Source organism: Cynocephalus volans, chromosome X (assembly GCF_027409185.1).
Source record: "Cynocephalus volans isolate mCynVol1 chromosome X, mCynVol1.pri, whole genome shotgun sequence".
Taxonomy (NCBI): domain Eukaryota; kingdom Metazoa; phylum Chordata; class Mammalia; order Dermoptera; family Cynocephalidae; genus Cynocephalus; species Cynocephalus volans.
In genome coordinates, this window is record NC_084478.1 from 93,324,072 (window position 1) to 93,349,575 (window position 25,504).

A 25,504-nucleotide genomic window follows, 5' to 3' on the forward strand; every position below is an offset into this window, starting at 1 on the left:
AAAAAGGTAATCAAGGTGGTACATGGTAAAAACATAACCCATATATTAAAGAAAAAATACAAAGGTGTAGTTGTTCAAAACTCAAAAGATTAATACATTTTTAGATGGTGTGTTTCCACTGAGCACTGTAGCTATGAAATCTTTTCAGGCTGTGATATTTTGTGGTAATAAGTGGCCTATTTCCATTTGAAGCAAGCTACACATGTTCTGTATACAAAGACAAAATATCATTTATTTTCCTTTTCAATCAAATAACAGACCGTGTAATATTTATAGTGTCTATAGCCAAAGTGGAAATATGCTTCAAAATTAGAAAGCAAACTAAGCAGAAAAAAAGAAAACATAGTAGTGAGTAAACAATGTTTGGAAACATTTACAATTATTCAATTTTTTACTTGGTAAAGATGAGACAGAATAAGAATTCATTTTTTGGTATCATTTACAAAAATATCAATAATAGAAATCTAAATAATTGATTTTCAGTCTAACAACAAATTTGGCAATTTTGCAGAAATAACCACGTAAGTATGTTTTTATGAGTTTAACTTTGAGAAGCAAATGATCTATAGATATTATCACATAGATGCAATGCGTGGAATGAATGAATAAATATATAAGAACAACCTTTAAAAATAAACGTAAAATAATAAAATAAGCCACTGCAGTATATTTTATTATCAAGTCAAAAATATTTTTAAAATAGCTGGTGGATTTATCTTTGATCTTTTCTGTAATAGAGAGAGCCCTACTTTAAGGAGTGGATATCTCTTTCCTCTTTGTCATTTACATCCTGGATGCTGAATTCAATTTCATGATTGCAAATTAGACCCCTTTGGTCAGTGACTGAGAAGGGGAAAAGTGGAAAAAATGGTGGAGTTGCTTGCTCCCTTGGCATCCTAGGTTCCAGATCTCCGTGTCCTTTTCTCTTCCCCTTCTTTGGCTACACCTGGACAACTTTATCTTACAGTCATCTTCCCTCTCCTACACAGTCCTTTCCAAATTACATACCAGAAATGTTCCTTCTGATCTTAGTTTCTACAATAATTTAAATTTTTCATAGTTTATAAAATGTGCCTGAACTATCTAGACTGTAGGAAGTAAACATGTATGAATTGAGTTGCTAATTGAACATGGAAAATAATAATTTTTAGCTTTTTTTCCAAACTTGCATTTAAGGCTCCTTAATTTGAAACCCAATTTCCTGCGGTACTCTGTATAGAGTGTATAGGGTGGCAGTTTAGTAAGTTTGTGTAAATGCATAAGTATGAATTGTCCCCACACAGATCTATCAGGAGCTCATCACAGTTTTTAAATTTAGAGCTTAAATTTGGATCTGTGCTGTTTTCTGTCCTATAACTTCTGAAAAATATATATTACTGCTATATTACTACTGTTGACAAGTTAATGCAAAAATATTGTAGACAAATGAAGATTTTAAGATGCTTATAGTTTGATATGTTATTAACTTTGAAACTACTATTATGAAATTTCAAAAAGTTAATTTTAAAATTTAGCACACAGACTTCACTTTCAGTTCCAGGCATAGGTAATATATTGTTTTTTTCCAAATGTATTCATCATGCCAGATTGTCATCCTTGGAAATGAAAGTCAGTATATTGGCCAAAAGCACCAGACATTCTTTGGCTATGTCTTTGCTACCTTTGCTGTACTGCCATCCCTAGTAAGCTGAGCCTGTGTGGTGTGCCAGTGCATATTTAACCTTTCATCCTTACAGGCAGAGTCTCAGCTTAATGGTGGTTGTGTGTTGGGATTTGGTACCCTGTGGACAGTGGATAATCTCATACTAAGTAATATTATGCAACTGAATCGAGACTCATATGTAAAAGAATATGTAATCTAATAATTCTCAAGATTTTAAAAAACACATGTTTAGGCAAAATAGACTCATTTGTTTAAATTCCACCCTCCTCTCTGATCACACCATACATATGGTGAAAAGACCAATTTAAAGAATTTAATGACAGCAAAAAACAAACAACAAACAACAAAAAAAAACCAACTAGGGCCAAATATATATATTTCTATACAGTTTTATTCCTTCCTTATAATACTGAATATAGGTTATGTAGGAAAGCTTTACTAAATAGACTAAAACTGGTAAATTAAACAGCAAAAAAAGAGATAATAATTAATTGTCGTCATTTGGAATAAATTTCTATTTCTATTTTATAGTGAATAATAAAAAAAAGAATTTAATGACAGCAAAATTTTACATTTTTTAAAAAAAAGCAGATATTTTAAGTTAATCTCTCTCTTACAAATCTTACTGAATTTTATAACTGAATATTGAAACATAACTGAATGATTCTAAAACATTTCCAACTATAGCAATTCCTCCTAAAAAGCTAAAAGTTGTTAAAGATAACTAAGGGTCAGTCAGCCATTAGTGCAGAATATAAAATCATATTTTGGAAACATCTGCCTATTACGTGTGTATATGTGTAGAAAAAAATGTGGCTAAATTATTAATGTATTAAATACCTTTATGCAATGTTTGATTTTTTCTTTGGAAAAAGTATTCAAAGGAAAAATCTGGAATCAGAACAAATTATCAGACATTACTTTTTTACTACTCTGCTTATGGTGCACTGAATGGCCATTTGGAGAGTAAATCAGTGTCTCTCCTTGATCACTTGAAAATTTGGTGCATATCTTAACAACACTCATCATTTTTCTCTTTAAAAAACTTTTAGTGGCTTTTCCAACTAGTGAATTTATTTTAATTATTGAATCCATAATGACTCATTTTTCTAGGTTTAAAAAACAGGACATTTCTTTATCTAGGATCAGTTCATAGGGAGTGGAGACCATGCCTTTCACATGGAGAAATCTATGTATACGTCTGACTCTGTTCTGTCATGCTTGATATAATTTTCTTGAATTTGTTTCTTTATGACATGGTAAGCATGTAATATCAAAAGATTGCAACTACAAAAAGGATGTGCTTTTTTTTGTCAAGAAAAACAGTCTTATTTCTAATGTCTGTCTAGTACAGTACACGAAAAATAACATCAGCTGGTTAAAAAGAGGGTTAAGTTCTCTCTACTTATGGCATTTTTATTGTAGTGAATTGAAAATATTTGTATTACTTTAAGCCCATGGCTTTCAGTATTTTTTTCTGATGATTAAACAAGTGTTGGCAATCATGTTGGATGCAGTAATGCTCCCTTTCCACTCAAGTTATCTTTTTCAGTTGTGGCATTAGGCCTTCTAAGTTCTGTTCTGTTTTCAGTGATTGACTTCCAAGAAATTCCATTATGTTTTCCACTCTTTTTTCTCTTTAGGCATCAACTTGGCCTTTTTCCTTCTGCTTTGCAGCCTCACCCTTGTTTTAAAAAGATAGAGAAAACACTACCCACAGGTGGTCTCACATCATTTATATTTTTTGAAGATTTCCTTTTAAAAGAGGGACCTGAATAAGAAAGTAGCTTTCCTGCCTGCTTTCAATAAAGGGGTTTCTTTTTGACAGCCTTCACACTTCATAACTCACAGGTCTGCACACCACAGATTTCAGTCTAGACAAGCAAGCCTGTCTTTGAATCTATCACTCTCTCGATTCTCTTCACTGAAGTGCCTCATTTTGTTCCTCACAGCCTTAACACATTCACAATCAAAGCCTCACTTAAGAGTACTTATGTCAATATGCCTCCTATAAGCAACAGTGGAGGATAGTGGTTTAGTGTGTGTGTTTTACAGCCTTTCTTGGTTCAATTCCTTACTGGTGGTATGAGCTTGGGCAAATTACTCAGTCATTTTGAGCCTCAGTTTTCTCTTTAAAATGTGTCTATTTATAGTACCTTCCACATAGGGGTGTAACAGTGAGTTTGACATTTTTCTGGCACATAGTAAGTGTTCAATTAATGTTATTCCCACAGGTGTTTGACTTGTATGTTGTAAATTTTTCAAAGTAGTGGTCTGAAAGTGATAATTGTAGTTTTAATTACTCAACATAGTGATGAAGTCCATTTATGATACCATCAGCAGTAGCTCACAAGTCTCAGTGTAACAGAAATGAAAGATTCATTTCTTACATCTGTAGGCACTAAGAACCCATAATGGTTCTAAGAAACATAAATGTTTCTTCAAAAATCTATAATTCTTATTTACTAATACTTTGATTCTATAATTATTCGTATCCCTTGTACTCCATTTCCTCCTTCCTTTTTAAAAATTTTTTTTATTTTTTAAAAAACTGTGTTTCTCTACCTGATCTTCTTTCCACCTAGAAGAGATTTTGGTGTATTCACTTTATTGCCTCAGCTTAACAAAATATGTTTCTTTGCCTCTTCATTCTTATCCTAGACTCTGCCTTGTACTTCACTTTATCATATTTTGCCCAGTTTTGTAGCTTTCTGTAAATTTGGGTCTACTGATTTTGTCTTTATTTGGGTAAAGTTATGATTTTTTTTCCTGTTGAAAGTTTCCTTTTCTCTTAGCATTTTGCACTTTTATGTTGCCTGCCTTCTTTCCTCTCCTATCTTTTATTATATTTTGTGTTCATTTTTTAGTGACATAAAAAAAATTGAAAAGAGTTATTCTCCATTTTTTTCTACCAACATTCTTGTCATTTTAGTGCTTATTTCATCTTAATATGTTGTTCTTTCATATGGCTCTTCTTTTAAGAAGTCCTAGGGTTAGTAGCCACTTTCAGACAGCCAAACCCAGTCTCCTCTGTACAGAGAGGGAAAGAAAAAAAGAACCATCTGCTTCTCCTTTCCCAAGAGGAGACCAGGCTATGCATAGTTGTTTAGATCTCACTTACTCTCTTTAATACACCCACTTGTTTTATAAATATATGTATGTTTATGTGTGTGTGTGTATGTATATGATGATAAACTTTCTGAGATGCCCACTATTTTCTTTATCTGCTTCTTGTTTCTGCTTCTGAAACAAGTTTGATTTAGCTAATATGATACCTTTAAAAAAAGTTTGGAGTATAGATTTACATATTCAAAGGGATTTTATTGTATAATTATCAATAGATTCCTTCACCTACATTGTGACAGGCATATTTTTTAAGTATGACTGACTGACGGACAGATTGGGAATTGCTGAATTAATGGGCACATTTCAAATCCTTGGCAATGCTTGGAAGTAATTACATCTGCTGAACCACTTGATAAATTGTTGGAAGTAGCCCAGTAAGGCCATATCTGGAGTTCTCCATTTTCAATGCTTTAACATACCTGATTATACAGTTTATGTTAAGAGCAATATGTTAAAATGCACATGGCCATGCAAATAAATGTGCTAACTGCAAAAATAATGGGGTTTTGCCTTTGTGAATTGTTTATTTAATTCTTGGGGTCACTAGTGGTCTTCATCATCTTGTGTTGGTAATATTGTTAAAAAATATTTATCTTATGGACAAGTTAATGAAGTTAATAACTAAAAATGTTTTACTTTGTCTCATATTCTAAAATAATTTAATTTATAATAGCTTACACTTATTTGGCACTTAATATGTACAAATATTTCACTAAGTGTTTTACATGTTCTTTCTGATTTAATCCTTACAACAACCATAGGATATGTAGATAATATTATACCCATATTACATATTAGGAAACGGAGACTCAAAGAGCTTTAGTATCTGTTCCAAAACCCAGAGGAGCCAGAATTCAATCCCAAGTCTGTCTGATGCCCTTTCCACTATGCTATTATGATTTTGGGAGTATACAGTCCTTCCATCTCTATTTTGCGTTTGTTACTATCTGCCACTTTATTTCATAGACCTTTGCCAGTTGACAACCTCCAGTCAAATAAGATCACTCTAACCTTACCACTTCAAGACATACAGTTAGATAGGCTGAAATCCCAACCAGAAAATTTGTCATGTAAGTAATAATTAACTCTCACCATTTGCTACAAAAAATCATAATGACTTCATTTCAATTTATTGGGCAAAATTAATTCTATTGTCTAGAGACTACTTTATAGTTCCCCTAAATAAATTTTGATACTTGTAAGGATTACAGTGACAGGAAAGTATTTATACTTGTAAGGATGATATTAATTTGTGTGTATTTTGTCCACTGAGGGAACAAAAAGACAGAGAAGATGCATTATTCTGCCTCATTGTGCGTGGCAGTCTTGTCCTTTGCTTTTTGATCTAACTCATTAGCTTCAAAGGCATGGCTTATTTGGTAAAATTAACAGTGTAATAGAAAAAGTATTTAAATTATGTTATTGGTACGTTTTTAGACCATAGATTTAGTGAGAAGGAAGATGAAAAATAAGGGCTATGAAAATGTAACATAGTGAATGTGTATTTTGAGAGAATTTCTGATTGATTATGAAAAGAAATTTGAATTTGTGCCCTTTTTTACATTTTTTTTTTTTGTTCATTTAAGGCACTTGTCTGAAAGCTTTTTCTCATGTGCCCCATCAGGTAAATAATGAACACGCTCCCTTAGGATGCCTAAGCTGAATTATGAGCTATATACATGTCTTAATGTATGTATACAAGATAGAAATTAAATGGTGAGACCAAGTTTAAAAAACAGGATATTTTTAATTTTTATTTTTTATTATTAGCATATTCATTATTACAAATTGTGATTTTTTTCTTTATGCCCTTTTAATGTATTTTATTTATTAGTGATATAAAACCTTTAGACAAGTACTGTATATTGTTAGTATCAGTGAGAGAAATGTGACTAATAGGTCAAATTTAATGACCTTTACAACATCTTTACCTCTTAATGAAAGTAACAAAGAATTCCTACAAGGGGTGGGAAAAGTATCAACTCTGCTATCTTACTGTTCTTCTCCTGTGCTCGCATTATTATCTTCAGTCTGAGGTTGTGTGGTGCTATCCACTTAGTAGGAGTTAATAGAGTTAAAAATAAATAGCTTATAAATCCACTCAATTGGGCATACATAGAACACATCACAATGAGGTCAGAATAAATGAAAGGCTAGGGCTGCCAATGGCCAGCCACTTGCCCGGTGAGAACTCCCTCTCTTCCTTTGGGATTCCTCTAATTCTTGACTGGTGAGGGCAGCAGTGATTATAGATATCTTAAATATTAGTGAAACATAATGTTGTACTTACTTTTTAATTAAAATATAAAATAGAAATCAAAACTCTGATATCTTGTTCTGTCTTCATAGACCATCTTTTGTATTTTCTGGGGCATGCATACCTTACTTTAGAGACCTCCAATTTGAGGTATATTGCACAAGCACATATGTCACAGCTTATAAATTCTAGGAACTAGCTCTTTAAAGTGAATCCTTAGCATGTATTCTCAGCAGTTGATGTTCAATATTTCAGAAATATGATGAAAAGGGGAAGGGATAGATGGTGGTGTTATATGATTATTTACTGCAAAGTGACTTGATAATATGTTTGCCATTTAGACAGACTGTATGCTATTAAGGATGACAGAAATAACTCAAATTCACATAAGAAAATGCTGTCACTGGCTTGAACTTATATTAGTTTTTGAGGATCTTTTAACTTGAGATATCCTAGCAAGACATGAATTTAAACTTCAAAAAAGTGTCTTGTCACACACACACAAAAGTCTTCTTTACTAGCCATAGCACATAGCTTATATGGAATTGAAGGATATATATGCATATATTATATATATAAAATTAAATATATATATTATTATATATATTGCATTACATATATATATATTTAATTCGCTCCAGAAAACACAACATAATAACGAGGTAAATATGAAGACTGTTTTAAAATCTGTGGGGTTCATAGGAGAGTGATTAAGATAAGTTTATCATTTGGAATTGCAAAATAATGGCAGATAAAACCCCATTTTCTTCTTGTTCAGAGAAAATTTCCTTTTAACCAGAGTATTTTTCAAGTTATGCAAACTAACAGTTTGCAAGAGTTTATTCAACCCTGTCATCACACTCAGCAGGTCATTTAGGATTGCACTGTGCCTTCATTATATGTGATTTAATTCTCTATACATATAAACTAATCTTTGACACTCAATAATGCAATGTTCATATTTTAGCCACTGTGCCTTAAAATTACATGCAGGGAATACTTACGTCATGCTGCATTTTAATTTAGCAACAAATGTACTGGGACTTTGTTTGAGTTTTACATTTACTTAGTGAAACATGTCAGCATAATTCTTAGAAAGATGTATGAGTCAGGTGCAACTTATTTGAGTAAGCCTATGGTGGATACTTAATTTTTAATTATTAAGTATACTTTTAATCAATGAGTTCCTAGTAAATCCAGAAACTGAATTTTTCACAATTAATTTTTGAAACTTTGGGCTTGACTCCAGGTCCTGTAGGATGATGGTAATGATAAAAGTGTAGTTTGTTTAGGTTTTTTGTTTGCTTGTTTGTTTGTTTGTTTGGCTATTAGAGTGATGCTCATACATCAATACAACAGCAGTTGTACATACAGTATTTTGGTCCATTCACCACACTCTCTCAGGGTCTAAGAACACTCTTTGGAATCCTTTGAGCAGTGTTTATTTTATGTAAACATTTTGGTCATGGAACCAAGATATTCTCTTTTTGCTTCCTAGATACTCCTCATCTCAGTTTTTTTTTCCCCTACTTTCCAATTGTCCTTTCTGATACTCCACCTTCATTATTTTTGATTTTGATAGTTTATTTTGACAGCAACGACAAGGGTCAATTGGAGTAGTAGAACCTAGTGGCAGGAAATTCAGTTAAGAGGCTCTTGGGATAGTATAAGTGAGAAATTAATGAAGGTCCCAATGAAGGCAGTGACAGTGGGAATGGAATGGAAACCAATGTAAAGTTCATTCCAGAGAATCTGGCCACTTTAGCAGGCAGTGAAGGGTAAAGAGATGGCAATACTTAGACTGAGAGATCTTTGAGAGCAAGGGCTCTGTCACTTGTCTCTGTATTCTCAGTACCTGAGAATAGCACCTGACACATGTTAAGAACTCAAAAATTTTTAGTTGAAATAATTGAATTATGCTACTAACAGATATATGTAATAAAGGAGCAAGATTTTTGGCTACAAAGTGGAGTGGGGAAGGAAAGGGGGAGGGGGAGGGAGGTTGGGGATAATTGGGTGGGGGACATGGCGCTCGCATCATGGGCACAAGGGGTGACAATCAGCTTTGTATCTCATGAATACTCATAGTAAAAAAATAAATTAAAAAAAGAAGATTTCTTCCATTTAATTATGTTTATTCAGTTTGGGATATGCTGAATTGAAAATGCTATAGATATCTTTATTTTTAAATTGTTTTAAATATACTAATTTGTGACTTATTGTACTGTAAAGTAGCAGTAATATAACTTCCTGCAAAGAAAATGATCAATATCTGCACTGCCCAATATGGTAGTCACTAGCGATATGTTGCTTTTGAGCACTTGAAATGTGACTAGTGCAACTGAGAAGCTGAATTTTTCATTTTATTCCATTTTAATTAATTAAAATTAAAATTAAATAGCGACATGTGATTAGCGACTACTGTATTGTAGAGTGCAGCCCTAGAGGCTCATCAATGAGCTACTATTGTGCCTTTGATTAAACCTGAAACTGCTAGCCCATTACTGTAGGATGCGGCTGTTCCTAGGCAACATTTTAAAGCAAAAGAGAAGACAAACTGGCTAGAAGACCTCTTCAACATTTTTAGATTAATCGTTATCTATTTTCTATAGATATCAGCTCAAATTTTAGATACAGTGCACGTATTGCATTACTGATCTGTCTGTACCATCTGGAAAGTTGCTAAAAATTCTATTTTGTGAATGCATATAGGAAAATCAAATTAAAGCATAATGTGATAAAGTTTGTAGATTATTGCACCTCCTCACACACATCCTTAGTTTTCAATTCATATATTGGCACTTTAGAATGTTCTAAACCCTAAATGCATGACTCTATATGTATGTGGATGTGTATACACCCCTCCACACACATACACATACCATATTATTTTTTAGAAAAATCAATAAACACTTTAACAATTTAATTATGACTTAAAATATTTTCCTGCTGCAGAAGGCTACATGCTGTTTAGACTCATCAAACAATGCATGTTTATCTAGGATTCTAGCTAAACCACATATTCTATGACTGCGAGAACAAACTTGATTTAGGCCATATGCTACATAGACTGTTTCCCATTTGGCTGCTTGCTCTTTGCCTTATATGTATGCAATTACTAGAGACATGATCAATTTAGATCCATATTTTCAAATAATCTGACTTATGTGTTTTGTTGTAGCTACAAAAGATTCAAAATAAGGACAGCTATTAGAAACATTTATATTTTTGATATTGAATTTAATACTTACCTTATATTTTTTTCTCATAGGTGGCTTTGAAATTTGTGCTTTCCAATCTATAATAGAAACTCCTGCTAACTTCAAAAGATACATTCAACTTGAGTTCAGAAAAGAGAGATCCTTTTTAATTATGATACCCTTGCATATGACTCACTTATACCTAGTTCTCAGAAACTCAAACCCACAGAAATTGTAGTTTATGCATTTACAAAGAGGATCACTGACCCCTACAGGTGGATGATGAAGACTGATTACTAAATTATACTGATACCCTTCACTGTGATTTCAGCCAATGTTTTATTAGCTCTCTTCACTCATTCTTAACAGCAAAGTACATTAAGAAAGAGAGGGCCGGTAGTCTGATAAAATGAGAGTGCTGAGGTTAAGAATGATGTTGGGTATTTATATTTAGAGCCTTTCTATTGGCTTTCTTTTATATCCATTTGAATTACTTGGCATTTTGGCTTGTAGGCTCATGTTGATTTGCTTGAAGCACATCATAATTATATTTGCCATTACTTTTCACAAACCTGACCATAGTTAGCATTCTGTTAAGAGATGTTTCAGAAGAATGGGAGTTTGAGGATTGCTACTTAGGCAAAATTTTGGTGAATTAAAACATAAAAAATTGCTTCGGTTCCTCCCTATATTATGCTCCTGCTCCTTTTCTAAATTATTATTTATATGTAAATCAGTATAAAGGTTCTCTTCATCTCTGAAATTCCATGTTTCTATTGTAGACTTCCCATGATTTACAGGTCTCTGCCTTCTGCCCACTTATCCCACAAAAACAAATGCAGCAAAAATAAACAAACTTCTGGGAACTTTAACATTTTAGAATGAGTTTTGAAGAAAAATTCTAAACTGTGAACTTAAGAGTTTTTAACGAAGGCAATAAAAGTCTGTAGGATGCTTTGTCAAATTAATATTTCCCCATAGTTTATCATTTCATTGTTCTTACACTGATTTGAAGTAAGAATACATATTTCTACTAGTTAGGGGCTTATCAAAAATGGAAATCTCTCTAGCTTTCACATTGGTAAGGTTGGGTTGGAATTAACTAATCAACTACAGTATTAATGTAGTGATAGTTTATTGTTATACTCTTTATCATCATATTCTGTTTATTGTCATAGCTTTAGTTTCACTAAACATTAAGCTAAAATAGTGATAAATAGCTGATATATAAAGCTCAAATTATTTAATTCTTGAGGATATGCTGCATTTTCTACACTAGCTTTATATCCTTAGGACTGTGTTGGGTTAGGTTTATACTTAATACAAAGTTTCACGAAGTAAAGATTTAATGAGGTTTCTCTATTTTCCCAAACCCACTGTGTTCTTGGGCTCTTAGACATGCCTTGTTGAAAATGCTATCCAGGTTCTCTCTTCTTTACTGGAGGAATTCCCTCACAAAGCTAGTATTGTCTAGTTCAGTGACCGGTGCACTCTCTAGTGTTATGGGCTGAATTATGTTCCCCTAAAATTCATAAATTGAAGTCTTCACCCCCACTTACTTGAGAATGTGATTGTATTTGGAGATAAGAACTTTAAGGTAATTAAGTTAAAATGAGACCTAGGGTGGGTCCTAATCTAATCTGACTGGAGTCATTATAAGAAATTAGAACACGCAAAGAGACACTAGGGTGAGCTCTCACAGAAAAAAGACCATGTGAGGACACAGGGAGAAGGCAGCCATCTGCAAACCAAGGACAGAGGTCTCAGGAGAAACCAAACCTGCCAAAACCATGATCTTGGACTTCTAACCTCGAAAACTGAGAAAATAAAATTCTTGTTGTTTAAGCTATCCCGTCTATGATATATTTTTATGGCAGTCCTGGTAAACTAATACATTGAGAAATAGAAAGATCGATAGGGTAAGAAAGGTGGATACTCCAAGCCTTCCATGTAGTGGTTAAAAAAGGCTGACCCTAGATTAGATTAATAAAAATGCTTTGTTAGCTTTAATGGCAGTGGATCTTGGCAAAGGGACATAGGGCAATACAAAGTTTGGGGCCATCACACACTCCAGATAGAGTCATAAATCAATATGTTTACACTTAAAAATGGTAAGAGTTTTAGGTCAAAAGACAAAAGTGTGTCCAGAGCATTAACACCTTCTAATCCAAATATCAAGAATGTCCCATGCTCCTCAGTCACTTGCTTCATATACAGTTGTCTTCAGAGGGTAGAACAGCATCTTATATCCATATTCAGTGAAGATGGGAGCAGCCAGAATCCACCTTCATTCTGTCATTAACACAGTAGTTAACAAAGATGAGAGTTGTTGGGAAAAGTTCATCCAAAGCTCTCGTCAAAGTATACACAGAAACACTTTGGAATCCTTTAATGAGGATTTCTATTTCTATTCAAGTTTCTATTTCTACTCAAGTTTATTTGGAATATGTGATGCATAAAACATTAGACAAATACTTAATGTACTATTTAATATTGAATGTAGACTAACAGGTTTTCAATTTATAAAATAAATATTGACATAGTCTCAGTCCTAGTATTGCTGTGTGCTATTGCTACTGTGACAGTGCAATACTATACTAATATTATATGGTATAATTTAGTGTCTTCTAAATGTATCTTTCTTTGTCAATGTTTTGCTTATCATTTTACAAATTACAGTTCTGTAATGGTGAAGTAATTTATATCCTGAACATAGTGCTAAGATGATGGAGTGGTTCCATTTTTGCTCAGCAATTGATCTTTCAAAATTTTGCATTTTCTGGTATTAATCATGTTTATTGGCCCAATGTTACTATAAAGAATTCTCAATGTTGCAATGTGGTTATTTTCGTCTTTTATTAAGGTACTCCCTTCCCCCCACCATCCTTCTTCATTACAGCATAACAATGTCTTATTGATTTTAATTCGAATTTCAAATTTGTGAATGCTAAATTATGTCAATGCTCCAAACCATAAATTACCTCCTTGTTCTTAGGCAGTGACTGTACAACAGCAAACATCTGGATGAAAAGAGAACAATTGGTGTAATCATAGGAGTATTGCATGTTCTCTATGAACATACCAAACTTCAACATGATCAAGGGAATGATTTCTGGTCCATTAAGGCAGTCTATCAAATTCAACCAAATCTCCTACCTTCTAAGATTCCATGCATGTTAACTGAATGGCTTATAGCAGGATCTGAACACTTAGCTACTTATTTCTTCTCCATTTTATTGGAAAAACTTTGTTCATATAGTCAGGGCCAGGTACCCCTCAAACTTTACGTATACTACTAGAGAATTTGGTTTTTCCTTTTCTGAAATCGTCTAGTTGACTGGTCAAGACTCCCACTTTTGGATTAGAGATTAACATTGGCCACAAAAGAGCTTGGAAGAGTCCCGAGGAGGAGGTAGATTCTCAGACCTTGGGTAAGAGTGAATGAATGTGTAGAAAGGTTAAAAAATCATCTCAAAGATTCTAGCAGGCAGTTTAATTAAGTAATTTTTAAATCTTGAAGGGAAATACCAATTGGGCTTGAAAACATTTCCTTGCAAAGTCTACAACTCATAAAACTACTTTTGCAAATGTGGTATTTGAAAGAAAAAGTATGAAAATGCTTGTCCCCTTTGACCCAGAAATCCTACTTCAGGGAATTAATTGATTCTAAGGAAATAATTCAAATGAATGTTTTTATTACAAAGTAATTTACAATAGTGACAAATTTGAAACAAACTGAAAGTCTGATGTTTGATAAATTATAATATATTAACTCAGACGACTTCCATGTAGCCATGATAGCTTTGTAAATATGATACCTGAAGCAACATGGCAGAGTGTTTATTTACAATGTAAAAATGGGTATCCATATGAGCAAGGTCTGGCAGGGAATTTAAAGAAGAGAACAGTGCTGAATGTTGGGAATATGAGCATGTTGATTTTTTCCTACTTATTTTTTCAAACCAGTAGATGTACATATTTTACAGAGTGCTCAAGAATCCTAAGGCCTAAACCCCACACAAAACAGGGTCAGAGTTTTTGGCAGCAGATAGGATAGTTTCAACCCAGTGGAGATGCTAATGTCACAGTCCCACCATGGCAATGAGGGAGGAAACACTGACCCCTGAACGAATGAAGCACATCAAGCAAGTAGATAGAGCTGCCCACACAACCATTTTGTTTTCTAAAGCCAGACTATCTGCTATTACAGTGATTAGAATTCAACCTCTCACTCGTCAGTTTAAAGTATTCTCTTTAAAAGAATGCCCTGGAAATCATTCTGTGGTTGCTTCCTGTGTGGTTTTAAGCAATGGTTCTGCCCCTCGAGTATGCTAAGTGCCAGATGAAATAGCTATGGCATTATAGATTATGGTGATATAGTAGTCTGCACCAAAGCACACTTCACTCTCTAGTGTGGACGATCCAAGTAAAGTACAATTTCCAATTGGAAGCCATGGTTTCATGTTTTATCCAACTTCTGTACAAAAGTCTTCTGTGTATAATATAAATAGATTTGCTTCTTTGACATGAATATGAGAACAAAATAAGTGATAATTCTGTTTCTTACCATGTGTTTTACATGTTACCATGCTCTTAAAAATGAGTGTTTTCTTTTTGAGTGTACCGTAACTGTTTTTCTTTAAAATGTAGCCTATGCATGTTAGAAGTTTGGAATAAAAGGCAGAGGTGATCAGTTAGTGGTCTTCAACATATGAGTGCTTCCAAAAGCTATTCATTATGATTCCAGGTTTGTTGAGATTACCATTAAAGCAAGAGAGCCAATATTATTAGTGAGAATGGTTTATTTAGACTTCCCAGAGGTAGCTTAAATCCCTAGACTATCAAAAGGTTTTGAAGCCATCATAACAAATGAGTTACCTGTGTTCAATAATAATTTTCTAAGAGGTAGTATTAATGATTACAACCCTAAAAAGAAATTTAGAAAGCCTTCTCATAAAAAGTAATCAAATCACAATCTGTTTATATGAATATTTTTCAGGTGGAAGTGAATCCTCTTGGGATAAGGATAAGATGCAGTCTCCTCTTACTGCTCCTGGACCCCAACATGGAATTGCTCATGCAGCCCTGGCTAGTCAGCCTGGCCTTGGGGGTGGCCCTACCCTCAATCCACTGCAGCAGAACCACCTGCTAACCAATAGTATGTATACTGTTCTCTCAAAACTGGGTATGTTGAGAAAAATACCATATAAGAGCCACTGTAGACCTTGGGCTGGCAGGACTTAGTCTATTTTTATTTAATAAGATTTAACATTTTGAATTCAAAAAGGGAAGTAAAAAGGGACTCATTTAAACGTGTAGGACTCAGAGGGCAAAGGTAGCTTGGGAGGTCATATAGCAGAGTAAAGGTACATGGGAGGCTACGTAGCATAATTGTTAAGAATGTTAGCTGGAATCACATGAACTTGGGTTTGAATTCCACATCTTTTGAATTCCACATCACTGTTTGGCTTTGGAGAAGTCACCTAACTTTTCAGTCTCAGTTTCCAGAGCTACAAAATGGGGATAAAAATACACGCACTTAAGATTATTGTGAGGGCTAAAAGTGATAAAATACTTAGACAGTGAGTTGCATATAGTAGATACTGTATAAATTATAAGTATTATTATTACTTAATAATCAAACTATGGCTAATGTATACAAATTCAGGTTTAGATGATGTTTTTAGTGGCTTCAAAGACTCAGAAGTCTTTCTGCAGCAAAGTGGGTCTTGTATATATTATTTGGCTAAAATCATACTTTTCTTACAAACAGAAAATCTGGGAGAAGAGTCCCATTACTCCTTTCCCTGAGACTTTCATTCTTCCATTAAACCCTGGGATTACAACAACAAAGGAAATCTGAGATATTTTATTGTGATGTCCCAAATCTTAATGAAATTCATCAGTTATTAAGCATACAAAAATAAGTTATGATGTTTTACTTTAAAGAAGTTATAAGGGTAAAATCTTAACAAAGTGAAATATTAAGCAACAGCAAATAAAATGAATGTCAGAAAAGTTGTAAATATTATGTTATGAGAAATTAGAAAAAGAGTGATTAAGGTATGTCATAAAGGAGAGTGACTTAGAGGACTTCTGGTTTTCAGTCTGACGTACAAAGACCTTAGAAGTAATTTCTCCCATCCCTGAAACAAGAAAAAAACTGAACAATCTGAAAATCACCAACTCTTTTTTAGACTGATTAGAGACTGAGATCACACACAGGGCAGCACCACTCCAAAAGCTGGAGGGACATACAATTCTAGCCCCCTTGAGCCTTCCAGTCTCACTTAAGGTGGGTGCAAACTGAAAAACACTAGTGAAAGTCACAGCCCAGGGATACAGGCTTGCTAAGGGAGTGAGACTTAATCATAGGGTTATAGAATGCTTCTCTCTTCACATTTTACCACCACCACAATATGGCAATACAATAAAAGGGGATTACAGCTAAAAGAACTGCAAGCCTCAGATCCTATTTAAGATGTTTACTCTAGAGAGAGCCAAATATAAGGGGGATGGAAATAAGAACACTAGAGGAAAATTTAACCTCAAAAACCACAGATATGGAAAACAGTTAAGACAGGTTAACTCTCAGCCACATCAACCTAAACTTACCACTAATGGCCTATTTATCTCAGTCCCTTTTACCTGATGCATTATTTGTGGCTTTAAACAAAAAATTACAAGGCATAAAAGACAAACAAAACACAGTCCAAAGGGGCAGATCAAGCATCAGAATCACATTCAGGCATAGCAAATATTTTAGTATTCTTAGACTGGGAATTTAAAATAACTGATACTAAGGGAATAAAAAAAGTATATAGTATACAAGAACACATGGGAGATTTAAGCAGAGAAATGGAAACTCTAAGAAAGAATCAAAAGGAAATGCTAGAAATAAACGCTCTAACAAAATGAAGAATTCCTTTTATGGGATCATCTATAAAATGAACACAGCCCAGGGATGAATAAGTGAGTTTGAAGATATGTCAAGAAAATCTTCCCAAACTGAAAACCAAAGTGAAGAAAGGGTGGAGGAAAAAAAAAAAAGAACGGACTATCTAAGAAACACATGACAATTACAAAAGGTACAGTGAACATGTAATGGGGTAATGGGAATACTAGAAAAATAGAAAGGAGTAATAGAAATATTTGAAGTAACAACGACTGAGAATTTTCCAAAATTAATGTGAGACATTAATGGGGTAATGGGAATACTAATGTAATGGAGTAATGGGAATACTAGAAAAATAGAAAAGAGTAACAGAAATATTTGGAGTAACAATGACTGAGAATTTTCCAAAATTAATGTGAGACACCAAATCACAGATTCAAGAAGCTCAGAGAACACTAAGCAGGATAAATACCAAAAAACTGCAACTAGGCATATCATATAGAAACTGCAGAAAATCAAAGACAAAGAGAAAATCTTGAAAAAGGACAAAGGTTAAAAAAAAAAAATGCTTCCTTTCCATACAGGATCAAAGACAAGAATTACAGTGGGCTTCTCTTCAGAAACCAGGCAAGCAAGAAGACAGTGGTGTGAAATATTTAGAATGTTGAAAAAATACCCTTCACCAACCTAGAATTTTGTATCCAGTGAAATTTCCCTTTAAAAGTGAAAAAGAAAGAAGACTTCCTCAGGCAAACAAAAATTGAGGGAATTTGTTACCATACCAGTAGCTGTGTCTTGCCAAAAATGCTGAAAGGTCCCAGAGAGAAGGAAAATTATATAGATTAGAAACTTCAATCTGCATAAAGAAAGGACAAGCATTAAAGAAGGAATAAATTAAGGTAAATTAAAATACTATCTTCTTATTGTTAATTAATCTAATAGTCCATTCAAAATAATAGCAGCAATGTGTTGGTGATTATATCTTAAGGATAATTTTAAAAATGACAGCAATATGGTGCAAGGGATGATAAGGAGGAATTGAAAATACTGTCTTACATGGTACTTGCATTACCCATGAAGGGGTATAGTGATATTTGTAAAAGTGAACTTAGATTAGTTGTAAATTTGTATTGAAAACTCTAAGACAACCTCTAACTAATTTTAAAATTAAGCGTAATTGATATGCTAAAAAAAAGAGAGAAAATAGAATCACCTAAAATGCTCAATTAATACCAGAAAAGGCAACAAAAGTGTGGAAGACAAGGAGAAAGAAAAAGAAAAAATAAACAGGGCAACAAATAAAAAAATAGTAACAATATGGGAGCTATTTATCCAACTATATCAATAATAACTTTAAATGTGAATGGTCTAAATACACCAATTAAAAGACAGATATTGGCTTGTGTGTTCTAGTAACCACAAATGTCAAAAAACATTTTTTTGTCTTTACTTAACTGTGAACACACTTTCTATAAAATTTTGTGTTGAGCACAATAAAAATAAAAACAAAACAAAACAATAACAGGAAAACCCCAGATACTGTAATAGTGGATAACAAAACAAGACCCAGCAATATGTTGTCTATGAGAAGCTGAGTTTAAATATAAAGACACACACTGATCAAAAGTAAAGGGATAGAGAAATATATAGTATACTAACTAATCAATAGAAAGTGGAGTACCAATATTAATTTCAGAAAAAGCACACTTCAGAGCAACAAAAATTATCAGGAATAAAGAGGGGCATTACATGATGATACAGGGGCCAATTCTCCAAGAAGAGATGACAAACCTTAAAATGTTTGCACCTGAGTGTCAAAATATGTGTACAGTTGTGCTAGGCATCTATAATTAACAATAATTTATTGTATGTTCTCAAATGTCTAAAGGAGAGGAAATCAAATGTTCTTATCACAAAGAAGTTACCCTGATTTGATCATCACATATTGCAGACACATATTAAAATATAGCTTTGGCTTCCATAAAATTGCACAATCAATACATTTCAATTAAAAAGAAATTCCTTTATTAAAAAATGTGAGGCAAAATCTGATAGGACTGCAAGGAAAAATATATGAATCCACTATTATAGTTGGAGACTTTAATGCCGATCTATCAGTAATTGATAAATACAGCAGGGAGAAAATCAAAAGGGGGATAGTTGAACTAACATCGCCATCAATCAACTGGATCTAATGGGCATTTTAGAATACTTCATCCAACAGCAGAATAATACATATTCTTCTCAAAATTATATAAAAAATTAAACAAGGTAAAGCCCATTCTGGGCCTACCTTGTGTTAAAAAGTGTCAAACACACTTTAACAAATTTAAAAGAATGGACACATATAAAGTATGCTTTTGGCCATAATGGCATTAATAGAAATCAATAACAGCAGGATAGCTATAACATCCAAAAATACTTGGAGATTAAATAGCACACATCTAAATAACATATGGGTAAAAAAATAACTCTCAAGAGAAATTTTAAAATATTTTAAAGTAAATGAAAGTGAAAATACAACTTATCAAAATTTGTGGGATGCAGCAAAAGCAGTGCTTGGAGGGAAATTATAGCACTGAATTAGTGTATTAAAAGAAGAAAGAGATAAAATCAGCCTCTACTTTAGGAAACTAAAAAGATGAGCAAATTAAATCTAAAGTAAGCAGAAGATATAGCAGAAATTAGTGCAGAAACCAATGAAATAGAAAACAGGGAATTGATAGAGAAAAACAATGAACCCCAAAGCTGATCTTTGACAAAAATCAATGAAATTGATATACCTCTAGTAAAACTAACTAAGAAAAAGGGAGAAGACACAAATTACAAATATCAGTAATGAAAGAGGGGCCATCAGCACTGATCCCATGGACATTAAAAGGATAACAGAGGAATATTCTGAACAAATTCATGCCCACAAATTTGATAACCTAAATGAAATAGGCCAATTTATTGACAGATATCATCTACCAATACTCATACAAGAAGAAATAGACATATGTATATATATATATATTAGTGTGTGTGTATATATATATATATATATAATAAATCTATAATTAATAACCTTCCCAAACAGTACCAGGTCCAGATGGATTCATGGCTGAATTTTACCAAACATTTTAGGAAGATTATACCAATTATGTATAATCTCTACAAGAACATCGAAGCAGAGGGAATATGTCCCAACTAATTCTATGATGCCAGCATTGCTCAAATATGAAAACCAGACAAAAACATCAGAAGAAAGGGAAACTACAGACCAATGTCTTTCATGAATGTAATTCAAAAATCTTCAATAAAATATTAACATATGAATCCTGCAATGTATAAAAAGAATTGCACACCATGACAAAGTAAGATTTATTCCAGATATTCAAGGCTAGTTCAACATCTGAAAATCAATTAAAGTAATCATTTATATCAGCAGGCTAATGAAGAAAAAATATATGATCCTAAATATAGATCAGAAAAAAACATCTGACAAAATACAATACTCATTCATAATAAACACTCTCAGAAATAATACAGGGGTACTGCCTTGACTTGATAAAGAACATCTACAAAAACCTACTGCTAACATCATTCTTTATGTTGAGAAGTTAGATCCTTTTTCCCTAAGATCAGGACAAGACAAGGATGCCCCTTCTTACCACTCATATTTATCATTGTACTGGAAGTTCTAGCTAATACAATATGACAAGAAAATTAAATAAAAGTTACACAGATTGAGAAAGAAGAAATTGTCTTTGTTTAAAAATGACATTTTTGTCCTTTTAAAAAATTCCAAAGATTTCTCAAAAAAATTTTCCTAGAACTAATAAGGGATTATAGCAAGGTTGCATGATACAAAATTAATATACAAAAATCAATTGATTTTCTATGTAGCAGCAATGAAAAATTACAATTTGAAATTAAAAAGCATTATTTACATCAGCAACAAAGAAATTGAATTACTTATGTCTAAACCTAACAAAATATGTATAGGATGTATAAAAGGAATACTACAAAGCTCTGAGGAAAGAAATTAATGAATATTTTAGTCAATGGAGAGAGATTCCATGTTCATGGATGGGAAGACTCAATATCACTAAGATGTCAGTTCTTCCCAACTTGATCTATAGATTTAATGCAATCTCAATCAAAATCCAAGGACATTATTTTGTGGATATTGACAAACCGATCCTAGCATTTATATGGAAAGCAAAAGACCCCAAATAGCGAACACAATATTGAAGAAGAACAAAATCACTGTAGTGATACTACCATATTTTATGATTTACTATAAAACTACAGTAATCCAAAGAGTGTGATATTGTCAAAAGAATAGACAAATAGATCAATAAAATAGAATAGAGAGCCTAGAAATAGATCCACAGAAATATAATGAATTAATATTTGACGAAGGAGCAAAGACAATTCAAAGGAGAGATGATAGTCTTTTCAACAAATCTCACTGGAACAAACAGAAATCCACATGCAAAAAAAATGAACCTAGACACAGATCTTATGCCTTTCACAAAAATTAACTCAAAATGTGTCACAAACTTAAATGTAAATTGCAAATCTCCAAAACTAATAAGATAACATCAGAGAAACTCTAGGTGCTCTTGGGATTAACAATGCATTTTAAGATACAAAACCAAAAGCATGATCCTTTAAAAGAAAAAAATAAATAATAAGTTGGAATTTGATAAAATTAAAACTGTTCTGTGAAACATACTGACAAGAGAATGAAAAGAGAAGGCATAGAGTGGGAGAAAATCTTTGCAAAACACATGTATGATAAAAACAGAGAGAATATATACAGAGAACTCTTAAAACTCAACATTAAGAAATAAAAAATCCAGTTAATAGTGGGGAAAAGACTTGAACAAATGCCTCACCAGATAAGATATACAGATGGCAAATAAGCATATGAAAACATTCTCAACATTGTATGTCTTCAAGAAATTGTAAATTAAAACAGTGTGATACTCCTACACACCTATTGGAATAGCTAAAATCTGAAACTCTGTCAATATCAATTACTGTCAAGGATGTAGAGCAACAGGAACTTTCAACTCACTGCTGGTGGGAATGCAAAATGGTATAGCCACTTTTGAAGAAATTTAGGCTATTTTTTATAAAGCTAATCAATGTCTTCCCTATTAATTTAAAGCTTTATGTCCACACAACAACCTACACACCAATGTTCATAGCAGCATTATTCATATTTGCTAGAAATTAGAAGAAACCAATGTTTCCTTCAATAGGTGAATTCATAAACCAGCTGTGGTACATTGAAAGCATGGAACAATTTTTAGCAATAAGGACAAATGAGCTATCAAACCTTGAAAAGAGTTGTAATAATTTTAAGTGCATATTGGTAAGTGAAAAAGCCAGTCTGAAAAGGTTAAATACTGTTTGATTCCAACTATGTGGCATTCAGGAAAAGGCAAATCTGCAGAGACAGTTGACAGATCAGTGGTTGCCAGAAGTTGGGGGGAGGGAGGGATGAACAGGCAGAGCACAAAGAATTTTTAGGGTAGTGAAACTATTCTGTATGATACCATACTGGTAGATACATAATATTATGCATTTATGAAAATCCATGTATTGTACAACACAAAAAGTGAATTCTCATGCAAACTATGGACTATATTTAATACGATACCAATATTGATTTGTCAATTGTAACAATATAACACATTAATATTAATGTAAAATATTAATAAGAGGGGCAACTGTTTGCTGGCAGAGTGAAGGCAAAAGAAAATTCTCTGTTATTTCTGCTCATTTTTTTTCAGTAAACGTAAAACTTCTCTAAAAACAAAGTCTGTTAATTTAAAACAGAAGGGAGTGGACTTTAGTGTAGGCAAATAATTTGATTTAGAGGGGCAGATTCCAGAGAGAGGCATCAATATGAGTGAAGGCTAAGGTGAATTAAAACTGTGGGGAACTGCAAATAGTCCCGTGGATCTGGCTAGAGGAGAACATACATAGAAAAATACTAGATATCAAAACTAGAAAGGCAATTCTGTATTAAATCAAAGAGATTTTATTTGATTATTTGTTTCTAGAGGTAGTAAGTAGTCACTGGACATTTTATTTTATTTTATTATTAGCATACTCATCATTACAAATCAGTCTTTCACCACGCCCTCCACCCGACCTACCACTCTCCAAACCCCCTACCTCCCTCGCCTCCATCTCTAGTATCCTTAGGTTTATCTCTTTCTGAAAGTTTTGTGGTTTCTCTCTCTGTCTCTCTCTCTCTCTCTCTCTCACTCTCTCACTCTCTACCCTTCCTTCCCTCCCTCTCCCTCCCTCCTCCCCTTATTATCTTTTTTCTTTCTTTCTCTTTTACTATCTTTCTTTCTTTCTTTCTTTCTTAGCACCCAGGTATGAGGGAGAACATGCGGTATTTCTTTCTGTGTCTGGCTTATTTCACTTACCATAATTTTCTCCAGGCTCATCCATGTTGCTGCAAATGGCAGAATTTCATTCTTTTTTATGGCTGAGTACTTTCAAAATTTGAGTAGAAAGGCAAATGAAAAGGCATAGGAAGACCAAACAGGAAGACAGGGCACTGGCATAAGGAAATTAGTGCCTGGAAATCATTGTAGAAATGGCAAGATATTACAGAGGTCAACGTGACTTGGGAATCAAATCACTGTGGGATTTAGAGGGAGAACTAGAGGATTACAGAAGTTCATACCCTTTATGGCTATGAGGAGGTGATGCCATGCACTTTCATAAAAATTATAGGAGTTGCTGGAATACCAGCATGCAGTAGAAGTGATGCTTATGGTAGCTTGCATAATGTCCTTGAGGTTGACAGAAAAGAGATGATCCATTTTGGTGATTTTTTAAAAAGGATTTGTCTTCATTACCATACTATTAAAAGTCTACATACTTATCTGGCATGTGAATGAGCCGGATTGCTGGAGTGTTGTGTTCTATTGATGGCTTTTCATTTAATGTTTTCAGCTTTGGGAAAAGGTTGACTTACATAATTCAGTATTTGCATATGCTTTGCATGTGGAGCTCATGTGGGGTCACTGTTAAACTGGCCTATAATGTAAATATTACCTTAGAGTCTAGGGCATTGTATTAATTGATGGTTAGATATTGCAGGTCATGACCTGAAAGTGTGACTTGTAAGTCCTTCATGGTTATTTGAAGCGTTTGATGAATTTTATTTTAAAACTGTCAATGGGCTGCTAAATTCTGTTTTTAGTTTGCATTTAGTTTGCATGTCAATTGGACTTTAAGTAGGCATATTTCTTGATATGGCCAGATGGTGTTTGGGTGATGCTGAAAATCTTTGGAGAATGAGGAAAGATTATTACACTGTTAAGGAAAGTGTAAAATGAACAAAGGCTTATTTCAGCATTTGAAAGGTGAAGGGAGGCACTGATGGCTACTTTTTATGTACAGTTTGATCAATTCACGACTAAAACACTGTGTGCACAAAAAATTGCAGTCAATAACTATCTTGGGTTTGTGGTAAATGAGCCTTATATAGAAACCTATTTAGGTCCTTGATGGTTGCTATTATGTTGAGCATAATGTGAAGGTTTTGGGGGAAAGATAAACAGTGATTAATTTAATATACATTATAAAATATTCCATCATTATAGCATAAGCTATATGATGAATAAAGCATTAAAATGCATATGTATCTAAGTAATTTTGGAAGGCTAACTGAAAAAAAATTCTAGTTTAAAAGGGGATGGGTTCCACATATTGGGGAACTCATGCAGTATTTGTCTTTCTGTGCCTGGCTTATTTTACTTAACATATGTCCTTCAGAATGTATTTGTGGTGATGGATATGTTAATTAGCTTTATTTAATCATTCCAGATTGTATGTATATATCATAACATCACTTTATGTCTCATAAATATATACAATTATAAGTTGTCAATTTACAGTAAAATTTTAAAAATATATATGAATAAAAACAAATAAAATGGAGTGGGGAAGGCCATTTTGAATTCAGTGTTGTAAGCCTTGTGTTGAGACTACTCTGATGAATTAATAATCCCAGGAAAAATGTTTCGTAGCTGGTAAGATTGGTTTGGCACATTGCTCGTGAAAAGGATTTAGAGACAATGAGCCATAAGTGAACACTGATAAGGGAAAAGTTTAAAATATTTTATAATATTCTCTGGGATATGGAATCATAGATAGTACATAGAATGTTCCTTTGCTTGAGTTCCATACAGAATTTAAGTTTCTAAGTTTGTTTGGATCCTTGTGTGTTTCTAATCACAGTGCATTTTGTGGCTGTCTTTATCAGAAACATTGGTGACTGATGTGTTTTTGATTTAGGAATTCCTTTAACTGAGGTGATCACTTCGGTATTGTATGAGACC

The 25,504-nt window shown here is 33.3% G+C and overlaps 1 protein-coding gene across 1 annotated transcript in view; it reads left to right on the forward strand.

The window, feature by feature from the left end:
- DACH2 (dachshund family transcription factor 2) overlaps positions 1-25,504 on the forward strand; it is a 551,156-nt gene that overhangs the window by 438,821 nt on the left and 86,831 nt on the right. Inside the window, exon 5 of the mRNA XM_063084695.1 lies at positions 15,246-15,404. Within this exon, the coding sequence (XP_062940765.1) occupies positions 15,246-15,404 (159 nt within the window). The remainder of the gene's footprint in view (positions 1-15,245; positions 15,405-25,504) is intronic.